Source organism: Merops nubicus, unplaced genomic scaffold (assembly GCF_000691845.1).
Source record: "Merops nubicus isolate BGI_N331 unplaced genomic scaffold, ASM69184v1 scaffold14892, whole genome shotgun sequence".
Lineage (NCBI taxonomy): Eukaryota > Metazoa > Chordata > Aves > Coraciiformes > Meropidae > Merops > Merops nubicus.
In genome coordinates this window covers 52,315-65,264 of record NW_008592975.1, presented here as the reverse complement: position 1 = coordinate 65,264, position 12,950 = coordinate 52,315, and the positions used below count along the sequence as shown (strand labels likewise).

The 12,950-nt window shown below is 38.0% G+C and overlaps 1 protein-coding gene across 1 annotated transcript in view; it reads right to left on the bottom strand.

Moving 5' to 3' along the window:
- The window catches only part of LOC103768189 (dystonin-like), a gene marked incomplete at its 3' end in the record, with an annotated part of 113,410 nt that overhangs the window by 52,179 nt on the left and 48,281 nt on the right, over positions 1-12,950 (bottom strand). The window contains exons 11-27 of the mRNA XM_008935329.1: positions 11,702-11,795; positions 11,208-11,362; positions 9,926-10,388; positions 9,710-9,838; positions 9,434-9,511; positions 9,167-9,328; positions 8,963-9,067; positions 7,169-7,264; positions 6,557-6,682; positions 6,037-6,189; positions 5,633-5,787; positions 5,368-5,494; positions 4,524-4,707; positions 3,332-3,489; positions 2,835-3,013; positions 2,471-2,609; positions 1,477-1,670 (exon numbers count right to left, since the gene is read on the bottom strand). Coding sequence (XP_008933577.1) covers positions 1,477-1,670; positions 2,471-2,609; positions 2,835-3,013; positions 3,332-3,489; positions 4,524-4,707; positions 5,368-5,494; positions 5,633-5,787; positions 6,037-6,189; positions 6,557-6,682; positions 7,169-7,264; positions 8,963-9,067; positions 9,167-9,328; positions 9,434-9,511; positions 9,710-9,838; positions 9,926-10,388; positions 11,208-11,362; positions 11,702-11,795 — 2,697 coding nt within the window. The remainder of the gene's footprint in view (positions 1-1,476; positions 1,671-2,470; positions 2,610-2,834; positions 3,014-3,331; positions 3,490-4,523; positions 4,708-5,367; positions 5,495-5,632; positions 5,788-6,036; positions 6,190-6,556; positions 6,683-7,168; positions 7,265-8,962; positions 9,068-9,166; positions 9,329-9,433; positions 9,512-9,709; positions 9,839-9,925; positions 10,389-11,207; positions 11,363-11,701; positions 11,796-12,950) is intronic.

The following is a 12,950-nucleotide window of genomic DNA, read 5'->3' as shown; positions in this document are numbered from 1 at the left end:
ACCAAAAAGAGACTGAAAAATAGAAAGCAAAGGAAACTGTATTGCTCAGGTTTCATACTTAAGCATGTTTTGAAGCTAATAACCACGGAAAAAAACGAAAGGAACATGATAATTGCAGCCAATATTTGTACATACTTTTTGTATAATGATCATCAGTGTCAAATTTTTAGGAAGCAGCAAAATGAACATTTGCAGAAAGCAGTTTGTTTACAGCTCCATGCTGCAACTACCACAATCTGTCCTATTCACACTAGAAGCCACCATGTATTAACAGTCATTTTTCAGCACGTTCTATTTGGGAGAGAGTCCTGTGAGGAGAGCACGTGGTTCATATTTGCCCTCTTAGAAAATAAAGACACTTCAGTACCTCATAAAACTACTGTTTTATGATTCAAATTTTATCATGCTATCAAATGATGAAAAATCTGAGGTGGATTCAAAGCTAGCCATTCTGCAGTCACCTTTAAATCAGATAGCTTTGGCCCATTTTCCTTTTAACTCCCAGCAATGTTAAACAGAGAACACTAAACTAGTTAATTACAAGTGAATAACTTGAGCATTGCACCTGAAGGACACTCACTCCTTAGAAAAGGAGGATAAAAATTTGAAAGGATGTTGTGTGAACTCTTACATCATCAGGACTATCTGTGATGCCCTTGTTCAGGCTATCTATAATGACAAAAGACTTTTAAATTGACTTTAAAGAAATAAATTCAGGCTGCATAGTACAGACTTCCTTAACTTGCCCATACTTTTTCACTCAGTTTCTACTGTTCTGTTCTCTTCTCTGAAACAGAATTTCAGAGACTGAGGGAAAATGAATTTCCAGGAACATCATGTAAGGACATCTCCTCTAGAATTCCAGGTAGGTGTGTTCTGCTGTATCTGCACATCTGTGTAGGTGTGTGCACTTGACTACCATTCTCCCATATCATCATGATATCTCAACTGGATATTCAGGCTGCATGAAAACTGTTGCACACGAAGAGAAAATACTGGCAAGCTACAGACTTCCAGACTTAGCACTTAAGTAATTAAAAGCAAGTTAACATGAATCCAATCATAACTGATGAATCAGCTCATTAGTTTAGCCTGTCAGAACTAATTAGGTGGATAAGCAGATGGTATTTCCATAGGAGAGCAAGTCATTTCTGCAGGATTTTTTTTGATTTTTTTTTTTTTTTTGAAAGAAAAGAGATAATTTATCTCTACAGCACCTGAATAAGCTGTAAGCAAATAAAGTTTCTAGATCTTGTTAATCTTCTGGTACGCAAAAGTCACAGATATTTCCTGTGGAAAAGTAAGACAATGACATCCAAAACACAGAAAATGTATGAATATTAACAGTAGCACATTTTACAAACCATTCAGAAAACTCTTCTGACCTATTTTAACATTCACTTCTGATTGTTTTTCCTCAGTAATAACAAAACCAGCATAAAACATGAACAGATTGTAAGAAAAAGTTATACAAACCTGTTTTCAATTTGAGTATGAACGTTTTGCCACCTCTCAGCTAACTGATCGACCTTTTCTTTATGCCAGTCAAAGTCAAGATCACGTTCCTTGTGCATTTTAAACATCTGGTCACTGATCATCTTTGCCTTCTGCAGTTCATCCTCTAAGGCATGGAATACTTGTCTGTTCTCATCTACTTCAGATCTCCATTGCTAGTATGTAATAAATGATAAAATGTAAATAATTCCTAAATTATGACACATTTTTTTAATTAGTATTTTACCTGAGTAAAATGTACAAATGAATAATAATAAAAAAATGTTTAAATTATTTTTTACTTCTGGCTGATTAAATGCTGGAATAGTGCCAGAATGGGTCTGAAGCAACTAGTTAGCTAAGAACTGCAAAATCATTTTAATTTAACAGCATCCCCCCACAACGCACACATCAAAACACAAACAGCAAATTAACACACTTATCTTATAAACTACAGCTTTCAAAAAAACTGTTAGGTAGATGCCAATCATTCTAACTAATTAAAAAAACATTACTCATCGTTTGCAATATTAAAATGAGCTGCATACAGCACACAAAAAAAAAGCTGAATTTCAGTCTTATCCCTTCTCAAAGCCATCTGCCAAACCTCCTAGGAATCCCTGACTAGTATGGCAGTAGCACGAATGTTATTGTGGCCACATTTATGTAATAATGTATTTATGTTGCCTTAAGCATGTTGCCTTTTGAAGCAACAAAAAAAAATAACTTTTACTGCAGCATTACCAGGTGCCACTCTCAGAAGTCCTGACACTCCAAGGCATTTCCTAACCACAGGAATGGGGATTCAAATTATCCAATTCTTAATGCTCCAAATCTGTCAGTCCTAACACAGACTCTCCAAACACATAAGCCAAATTTTTATATACTATACAGTATAGCTTAACCAAAACAGGTTTACAGGACAGTTCCTATTATTTTTTTATTTGCCCACGAAAAGGCACCAGCCAACTCTTACCTTTAATGTACCCATCAGATTTTCAATATTGTTTTTGTCAGCCGTTACTGCCTCTTCTTCACACAACTTGGTTTCATAGAGTTTTACTAATGATTCTGCTCCTTGGGTGTTCCTCAGCACCAAATTCACAGATTTTAACCTGAAAAACAGTAATCTCCTGTTAGCTGAACCATCAATTACAACATTCAACACACTTGTGGTTTTCAGCCTTTTCATGTCACAGGATATCCCTTTATACAACGCTAACATGTTATCTATCTCCCTTCTCCTTGATCAGCATTAGCCATTTATATAGAATTTATTTTGAAGAGAAAACCGCAAATTTAAACAATGTGTGACTTGACACAGACTATTACATACTTACTTATCTATGTAAATGGAAGACATGGAATAAACTTGGTTCATGTTCTGAATGACAACACTGAGTTCAGAGCGCAGAGTAGGGACTGAAGGTGAACCAGCAGCTTGACTGAAAAACTCTTCACATTTATCCGTGATGACTCCCAAGTCGTCCTTCAGTCGATCCAGTTCTTTCCTCAGGTTCTGTAGAATGAAAGGGCATTGACAGTGCTTTTATGTTATGTCAACCTGACGTACACTCTACGTATCAGTACAGGTTTCCTCTCCTTTGCTTGTTTCATGTGGACATCATTAATATTTTTTTTAAAGAATGCATGTTTAAGAGAGAATCTAACAGAATATATATTTATTGTAATTTTTTTGTCTCACAAGCACAAGCTTTGACTCTTCCCTTTTCAAAGTGCACCGCAAACCTTCCTGGCTACGCTCGTAACACCTGGACACATTTGTTTTAAAATACCACACTTTTCCTATGTAAAACAGTCTTTCTCAAAGCCTCACCTCTTGCTCTGAAATCCTAAACACACTTTCGTGTAGATCATCCCTCTCCATTGGGGTTCGGATCTGCCGTATTAACCGCTCCTCACAACTCTCCAGCCGTAGTCTGATATTTCTGACTTCAGAGATGTAAAGATTGTAAATGGATTCTTCCTGCTCCTCTGTTGAAAGACACAAGGCACATGTTAGCAAATGCAGCCATCATGTCTTTTTCACAATGTCTTATCATGGAACACATTCTAAAGTCACCATTCTACAAGTCTTTTCATGACTGGCTGAAACTCCATCAGTTACCATAGGAATTTTGGCTATAAGGTAAATTTTAGGAATTTGGGGAAATCTAGTTATTATTAGATCACCTCCTCACATGGAAAAGTTAGCATGTCTTTGACCATTCATCCCAGGCACAGACATCGCCCCTATGCAGACACTGCTAAACTTACTGATTGATTCTTTCAATCAGATGATATGATGTACGATGCTGCAGTAACCCTCTAGGGCTTTTTGTTTGGTTTTTTTTGTTTGTTTGTTTTTTTAAATTGTATCTTTCAGATGCACAGGGTAACACATCTTTTCTTACGTACAGTGAACTATGCTACTGCAGCAATGACCTTTGCACTACCATATTTCCTTTAAGTCATTAGTTACTTGAGAGTAAATCAGAACCAGTATTTTAAGCTTTCTGTTCTTCAGAGTTAAAACACAGTAACTACAGGCATTCTGTGAAGCTGGAAAAGTATCTAGGACACTTCCATTGCTTTAACAGTGTGAAAAAAAGTTCTAATTCTGTAATGAACTCAACAAAGTAATCAAGCTGCATTTCAACTTTCAAAACCAAGGCAGGCATGACTAAGCAGAGAGCTGTAATGCACAGAACAAATTCCTGGGTGCAGAATTTTTTGTAGCACTCTGTATACTAAGTGACACATCAATACTTTTACATAGCCATACATATACAACGGTAAACTTAGAGCTTCTGTACAATTCAAGTGTGCACAACGTTAAAAGGATGACTGTCTGTCGATAAGAACTGGGGCATTAACAATATTAATATGGTAAAATGGTTAATTCACTAGAGCTTGTATTCAAAGCAAGGAGTAGGTATTGCGGAGATAGTACACTGAGCTTGTATGCAGCTGCAGGAACTACAGTCTCTTGTGAGGGCATCTTTCTACTGTTCTCAGCAAGTTTTCACCTCTTTCTGCAGACTTCAGAAGCTCTTGATAGTATTGCTTGCAAACATTAACTTCCCTTTCCAGCTCTGCCATATCGGAGCTTGTAAAGATTTTGGACTCCCGGCTATCTTCCACAAAATCATCGAAGCGGGACTGCAAGTTGCTCAGAACCTGCTGATGTTCACCTGGCAGCATCGTCTTTATCTGCAACAGATTATAAACCCACGGCACAGTCAGCAATGATGCACCACTCACAAATCACATCACTCTGATGTTTTTTATCAATAAAAAAAAACCAATATTGACCAATTGCTAAAATGGTAAAGTCAAAGAATCAAGGTTCTGAAAGCTTGATATTCCTAAGCCAGAATCCACTAATCCTTTTCCATCTCCAGTGCTAGAATTGGGCTGTGTTAAGCCAAGCCTACATCAGACACCATTTCTTCACCTAATGCCACATAGCAACAAGCAAGCAGCCAACACATCATACAAGTAGGGACACCAAGAATTATCTCAGATTCCTTCTTTTCAACAGCAACAGTGGGGAATTAGGAGTGAAAATGTTACTTTAGGTATTGCAAATATTATTGCAACAGTTTGTAGACAGACACAACTACCTAAAAGGAGGTTGTTGGTCTCTTCTCACAACTTACTAATGACAGGACAAGAGGAAATGGCCTCAGGTTGCACCAGGGGAGGTTTCGATTGGATATTAGGAAGAATGTTGCAGAGTGGCCACTGCCCAGCTATTTCCACAAGGGAGATGAGGACTGCTGCAAATTGCTGAGGACAGGATATTCTGGAAAGCGTAGCCTGTGACTTCCCAGCAGGTGGCCAACTGGCCCTTCCACACACAGCACATACCGATGCAACGTTGCCAGCTCGAACAGCTTCAATTTCGTTTGTCAGGTAATGCCAGGACACCACACTCTTCATGTTCACGTGTGACTCGTGCCAAAGGGCCAGAACATTCTGAAACTGCTGTTCAATCCTGAAACATGAAAAAGACTCCAGCTCAAGATCAGAGTAACAGATGACAAGGGGGAAAAAACACATTAGATGTTGTTTTAACCCAAGCTTCATATAAATGATTTTAAAAAGAAAATGGATGGGTTTGTTGTGTCCCTACCTGTGGGCTGTATCTATTGCTTCTTTGTTTGGTGGAGGAACTGTAAAGCATACAGATGGAACCATGGCCTCATTACCACTCAGGCTAATGACTTTCCATTTAGCACGATGGGAGTTGTTTGCTAGCACACACTCATCGTCTTTGTAAATAGTTATCTAGTGTTAACAGAGAAGCAGAATAATTTAATGAGCTAAGCGTTACAAAATAGTTCTACAAAGCACTTCTGCAAATGTCAACAAATAGGCAACAGAGCAACAAAAACAATGTTCAACACAAGGATTTGCTCTTGTTTACTAGGGTGGAAGAAATTTAGATCCCAGCGTTCTTCAGGAACATGGTAATTAATGAAACTTTAGCTGAATTCTCACGTCTGTAATTGATTTGAAGAAATTCAAGTTTCTAACCTCAATTTGTCTGTAGTCACAGATGGCTTTAATTGGGATGGATGTTTTGAGTATACAGTCAGGGTTCCTTGGTTTCAGCTGAATTATTGCCTTTGCTCTCCCCACAAGGCCTGCTACTGTGCTCTTATACTGCAAGAGTTGTTCTTTTTCTTCCTAAAACAGTTAAGAAAAGAATACATCATAAGAGATGGCCAGAATACAATGCTCCTTTTTTAATCCTGTTAAGCTTTTCTTTTCCTCACTTCTTTTACTGTGTTTCTTAGAAGTAACACATTTTACAAGAACAAAGTCTCTTTCTGAAGCCACTGTTTCCCACAATGTCTGGTATTGTAAAGATAGAGAAACAAAACTGTAGTTTAAAGCTATGAAAAACAGTCATTACACATGGACAGATGCAATTATTTAATTAACAGTTCTAAAAAGTTTCTAAAAAGGAATAATTTTAACACACATTTTATATCCAACTATAGTCTACACATCTTGTTTAACTGTAGCATTAATAGCATCCCTGAATTCTTACCATGGACTCCTGGACAAGGTCTTCCAGCCTATGAAGGCCACTTGACCTATCACAACTATATTTTCGGTATATGGTATCTTTCAAATTTTTTAAATATTCCATCGCTTCTTTGGCATCACTGAAAAACTAGGATGAGATAAATATTTGGGTTATTTTTAAACAACCTAAAGAGTATACTCACAACTACACTATGAAGTTTTCATTAAGTGTTATCTTTTTAAAAATAATCTTTTCTAGTAGCTTGAAGTGACCACTGCACCACACATACTCCTCATGATCTTATCTAAATGTACTCTTCAAGAAGGCACATATCCTAACAGCAGTTATTGTCAGTACTATCTACATGCAAAATTAATTCAGCAGTTTTTGAACCTTAGTTAGTTCCTGTTCATACAACAGAAATTTTCTGAAGTGATTCTTGTCTTCTCCAGTGTCCACTGTGCAAAAAAACCCTAGTAACACTGTGGGAGCATGGCACATCATCTAATGAGTGCACGTAATAAATGTCAATTCTACAACTACTGTGAGAGAGCAACTAGTAGTTTTGGTGGAATGTTTTGACTATGGACAAAACTTAAACCATTTCACATTTTTATTGATTTACTTTCTTACCTCAAAATATGCAGCATTTTCTTTCAAATGTTGTTCAACACAGTGACACAGCTGAAGAATCCAGCTCCACTGTGTCTGCATTGCAGCTCTATAAGCCTTCAAGGAAGAGAGATGCATTTTACAAAAGGCAATGAAATGTAAAACGTCACAGAATTTAGAAAATACAAAAGTAATGCAGCAAACAAATATCTAAACCAAACCTTCTCACCCAGGAAAAGGAAGCTGCAGCAAGGAAAATCCCAACTAGGCGTGAGAAAAAAAACCTGTCACTACAGGAAAACTTGCCCAGAGGGGCTGTGAAATCATCATCCTCGGGCACGTCCAGAATTCAAACAAAACCCTGACACTGCTTTACGCATGGGATGGACTCTGTCTCCTGAGGTTTCCCCAGCCTAAGCTCATCTACAATCCTGTGCCTCTATTTACTCAACCAAAAGAGCTGAGTTCTAGCCTGGATACAAGTCAGATATTAAAGCAACACTGAATACACAATAAAAGTAATTAATCGGGACTTGCAGCAATGTATAATGTGCCACAGCTGCACAGGAATTCAGAGAACGCAGCCCTCCCTCTGCCGTCAGCAGGGTGCTGCGGCCAGATGCACTGCAGGGCTGCTCCCCAGCAGAGGGAACCCTCGGCTTTGTGAAATCAGCCTCACGTCCCAATTTTTTCAATTCCATATGATTCTCAGGGAATTCAAAAGTTTTTCCATTGGCTTCAATGAATTTCAAACTGATGCATTAATGCATCGATTCTTCTGTAGAGGAGGCAGGGGTTTCTTTTTTCCTTTCTTTCTTTTTAAATATCCCAAAGGAGCATCACTGCAGACATCACAACCTGCATAGTCATCTTCACTGCAATGGGCTGATTTTGTAATATGTATATTTAATATAACCATATATTAAGTATATTACATTGATAAGAACCCACTAGAACAGCATATAGTTTTACAGAATTCCCCACATTACACAAAAAGTAATTTATTATTCAAAGTAAATGTTTTCTTCAACTTTCCAATTTACACAGACAAACTAAGTGAGCTGAAGAACCACAGAAATCCATCCTCTCTGGTTTTATTCTTATACAATAAACCAACTCTTTATTGTTTCCATTTTTGCCACCCACTGTCTGTATTTACTCTTTCCTTGAAGATCCACAGGGGAGAAATGTTTTACATTCTCCTTTGGAACCTTGTTATGACACTACAACAGCTACAATAAATTTTCTGTAAACTCTTTACCTATAATACAGAGCTTGACTCAAGCCTGAAGTAAATCATATCACCTGGTCACATTTTTAACATCCAATTTTCATAATGCACTGACAAATGAGTTATGAAACCAACTCTAAACCATAATAGGAACCCATACATATAGTAAGTGACTAGAAAAAGATCTACTGAACCTTCTTTCAGTCCAAGAGAAGAGAAACCACACAAGGACTGTTCTGTGCCCTCAGCTTGTCAATGCAATTTTTATCAATAGCTCTAGAGGGTACGTGCATCATCAGAACCATCTCTACAGACCAATTCCCAAAATTTTAATTGTAGACTTTATGGGGCTTTCATCTAAGAAAACAAGACATAACCATAACTTTACAGAAGTGCTTTTATTTTTTGGAAACTGGAAGACAGATGTAAGAGAGATGCTGAAGAGGGAAAAAAAAAGACCCAATTGTTCGGTCCTGTTGTTTAATTTCCTATGAGTTAGCACTTCCCTTATTTTCCCTCAAAATCCAAGGTCTGTTAAATCACAAATCTATTTTTATGTTTGTGTGCTATTTTTACTAACTTACCTCAATGGTTAGTCTGGCTGGGTGATTTTCAAGAAGCAATTGCTCAGCTACTTCTTGCACCGATTTAATAACAACTTCTTTTTGATCAAGTTCTCTCATTAATTCCTTTTTTCCAGACAAGGAAAAAAAAGAAGGCTTTAGAAATCTGTTAAATTCTTAATGAGGATTTAATTATTCCCTCTGGATTATACTAGCAATACATACGGCATGGTATTCTTTTTTTCTCATTATATTGGGGTTTCTCTCACTCCAGTCATACGCAACCTCTTCCTCTTCTTTTTCGTTCAGCCAGATGAGCTCTCTAGTAGCACGAGACACAAAATTGTGAAGAGTATCTAGATGCCTTTCCTGATTCCTTGATGTGTTCTTTATTAAAATAGAAAATTACAAAAATCAGAATTTAAAACTCATCCCATATCAAAGACAACATAGACTGAAAAGCTGAACATCAAAGAGGCATGACAAACTTACCAGGAGTTTTGAATACTGACTTTCCAGCTTGTGCAACTTTTCTGCATAACTGAGTTTAAGAGGGGCTGTCATTTGGATCTGTATGTGGTACATGAGGTCAAAAGACAACAAAAAGGTTAGGTATGTTAAACTATTAGATCTCCCAATTTCATGTAATCTACAGATGAGAAGTAAAACTAAGACCGTGAAACCCAAACACAGTTCTAAAATTCAACTTTAGCTTATGGATCACTCAGTAAGAAAGCAACCAAAGAAACAAAGACCGCAGTGCTGTACCTCACTGATTTTAGCTTCTTTAAGGCTGGACTCAAATTCTTCAATAGCTTTGTGGACATTTTTATGGTTTTCTAAATGGCTTTCAACACTTGGTAAATCTGAACCCCATTCTGCTCGATCAAGTTGCACCTTACAGACAAGAAGGAAAAGTTAGGCATGATCTACAAGGAGTAAATGTGACTACTGGAAACAGACTGTTTCTGTACAGATTGCTACCTGCATTTCTTCTACCCAGTCCAACAGGTCTTGGACAAATTTCATGTTCACCTCTTCTTCTGTTAAATTCTGATCCACAAAAGCTGATTTCATAAGCGGTTTTCTGATTTGCATCAGTTTGAGTGTTTGCAAAGTCCCACTGTCTACTCCTGTCACATAGCTTTGAATTAACCGTGGTGGGACACCAGGTGTGTAAGTGGGAGTGATGCTTGGTGTCACTCTGGAAGTAAGACCTGATGAAAGTCCAGATGTCAAGCTGGAAGAAGTCAAAGCAGGTGTTAAGCCTTGGGTCATTGCAGCATTTAATTCAGGGGTTAGGTTTGTTGTAAATCCTGAGTTTAGGCTTTCAGTTATTCCTGATATCATAAGCTTTGTTTGCTCTGCTGTTAGTGCATGCCTCTTGTTGTACACAGAAGAATATTCAGTCCGTATGGCCACCAGTTCATCATTAAGTTTTGCAATCCTATTGAAATAAAATACATAAACAAATTATTGCAATGAATGCTTAAGTTTTATCATGCTGTACCAAAGAGCAATATGAATTCACATCATCTCTTACATCTTAGTTGTACTTCAATATTTATAAATAAACATTTACATCAGGAAGTATAGTGTAAGTCAGCTTGTTACTTCTATAAATACAGATAATAGAAAAGGAAATCAGGCAATGACCAGAAAATCAGCATGGTATGGGTACTAGCATGAATAACACAGAATTCCAAGGAACAGTGTGCAAAGCCCGTGTGTTACAAGAAACTACATGTAGTAGCAGATCAAATGCAATTCATTGCCAAGCAGCTGCTATGTGCTTGATATTACCAAGGAGTCAATTCTTCACAAAACCAAATTATGCTGTTCAGATGTCTTACTGCCAAGTCTGTGCACACTGCCACACATACTAATGTTACCCCATCTATTACCTCTTAAGACACCTACAGCTATCACCAGAAATGGCGCTTCCATTTTGAAAATCCAAGTTAGTGAATTTTAAAGGCATTTTAGGTGCAACAAAATATGCTAACATCTTTACATTCAGATACATACTGAACATCAAAGTCAAATTCTGGCAAATGACTTAATTTTCACAAACGAGTACAAACAGCTCCTCTTGTCTTCAGCAACATTTTTGGACATGCAGCCACCGGAATATCTGATAAACTTTATTTGGGTGCCCAGTAACAGACTGGGAAGTTTATCCATAGACGAAGATTTGAAAATGTTGTCCATAATGGGTATCCACATTTGGGACATTTATTTATTCACATAAATACACTGTAAGTACCTTTGCACAAGCTGGTTTGCCTGGTAGTATTTTCCATCAGTAAGGATTTGGGCATCAATCACTTGTTGGCGGAGAAGGTTCTCACATTCAAGAAGATACCCAGCTATCTCTGCTTCATGTTGGAACTGGAGCCCTGATTCTAGTCGTTTGGTGTCCTGAATAAATAAGAGAAAATCCTTAAGCACTGCAGCTAAACGAAAGAGAAATGAGCTGTAAGAAATCCTAACTTTTTTGTAAAAATGCTGATCTTGAAACTATTGTGAAGCATTTTATCTAACTGCCAGCAACAACAACAAAAAAAATGCAACAGAACCACTCTAGGCAATTTTTGGTATTTTCTTGAAGAAATGTAAAATTAAAAATAACAGCATAATGAAAATAAAGGTAGTAGCTCCTAAGTATGCACTCAAAAGACCTGAAAAAATTATTTTAAGTAGCCATTCCAGTGCAGTAAATTCATGAACACAGACAAGCAAAATCACCAACTGACTTACAGACTGGAGAGCGCTCTGGGCAAGTGTCAGTTTGTCCTCACAGCTCCGGCTGTCCCGCTGAATTCTGTTTGCAATCTGCTGCAGCGTGTCCAACCTAGGTGATCCCAGAGCATTCCAGGAAAATAAGTATTAATGTTATCTATATTGGCTACACATGTTGCTTGACTTTAAAAATATACAAACAGCATCTAACGCAGAGCACAAGTACATACGCCGAGTTACCTGTTTCCTTCTAAGGTGCCATCACCAAAGCTTATACAAGATTTAATCATTGTGGGACCACAATTAACAGAAAGGAAATTCTCGTTAGAGTCAACACTGGTCCGAGCACTGGTACTGCTGCTGAACAGTGAATCGCTGCTATGGTAGCTGTAGCTACTGCTATGCATTCTTCTACCCAGAGCACAGTCCTGGCTCTTCACATTTGCTGAAAACTGAAAAGATGAAACTCCTGCAAAATGTCCAGCTTCTAGGGATGAAATTTCACTACTGGCTTTTGAAACACTTAGCACTCCTTTAAATAGGCTTCAGGACGCATAATCAAAACCCAGCAATTAATATCTGTCAGCTCTTCAAAGGATTTTACCTGGGGCTACACATGCTACCTTGCTCTTGGCTTCCCTACCTTGCGTTAGAGCTTTGCAAGTACAGACTAGACAGCAGCATTTGGGCGTCTCTAGGAAACAGACATACCAAATATTTCAAGTGTCACTAAATGTCTATAAGCCAAATAAGAACTTAAAGAAGTCTTTGTAGTGTTTCTCAGACTCTTCAAGAAGAAGTTTCAAAAAGGAGGGAAGTGAGAACGCCATGCTCCACAGCAGAGCACAAAACACCTCCCGGCTGGGCTGACTCCTTTTCCTTCAAATGGCACTGCACAGTACAACTTGGGGAATATAATAGGTAAACAACTCCTACCAATGTAACTTGAGACAACTGTACAACATTCAACCCACCATCAGGACTCCACTGTCCAAGCTTGCATGTTCACTAGCTGCCCTGTCCCACTAATCTGTCCTCCTGCAAATCTCCCTTCAGTTTTCTCCACACTCAGAGCTAACTGCTTCTTGCTGCTCTGACCACAAAACAAGAAAGGAAAAGCTGGTCACTACCCTGAAGTTTATGTTTTAACTCAGAATTTAGGGGGTCTTTTCAGTATTTCACCCCTGGCTTTTAGGACCTCCTGAAAAACCACACCCACACCATGAGATGACTGTGTTTACACAGAAGAGCACAGCAAAGCCACAGG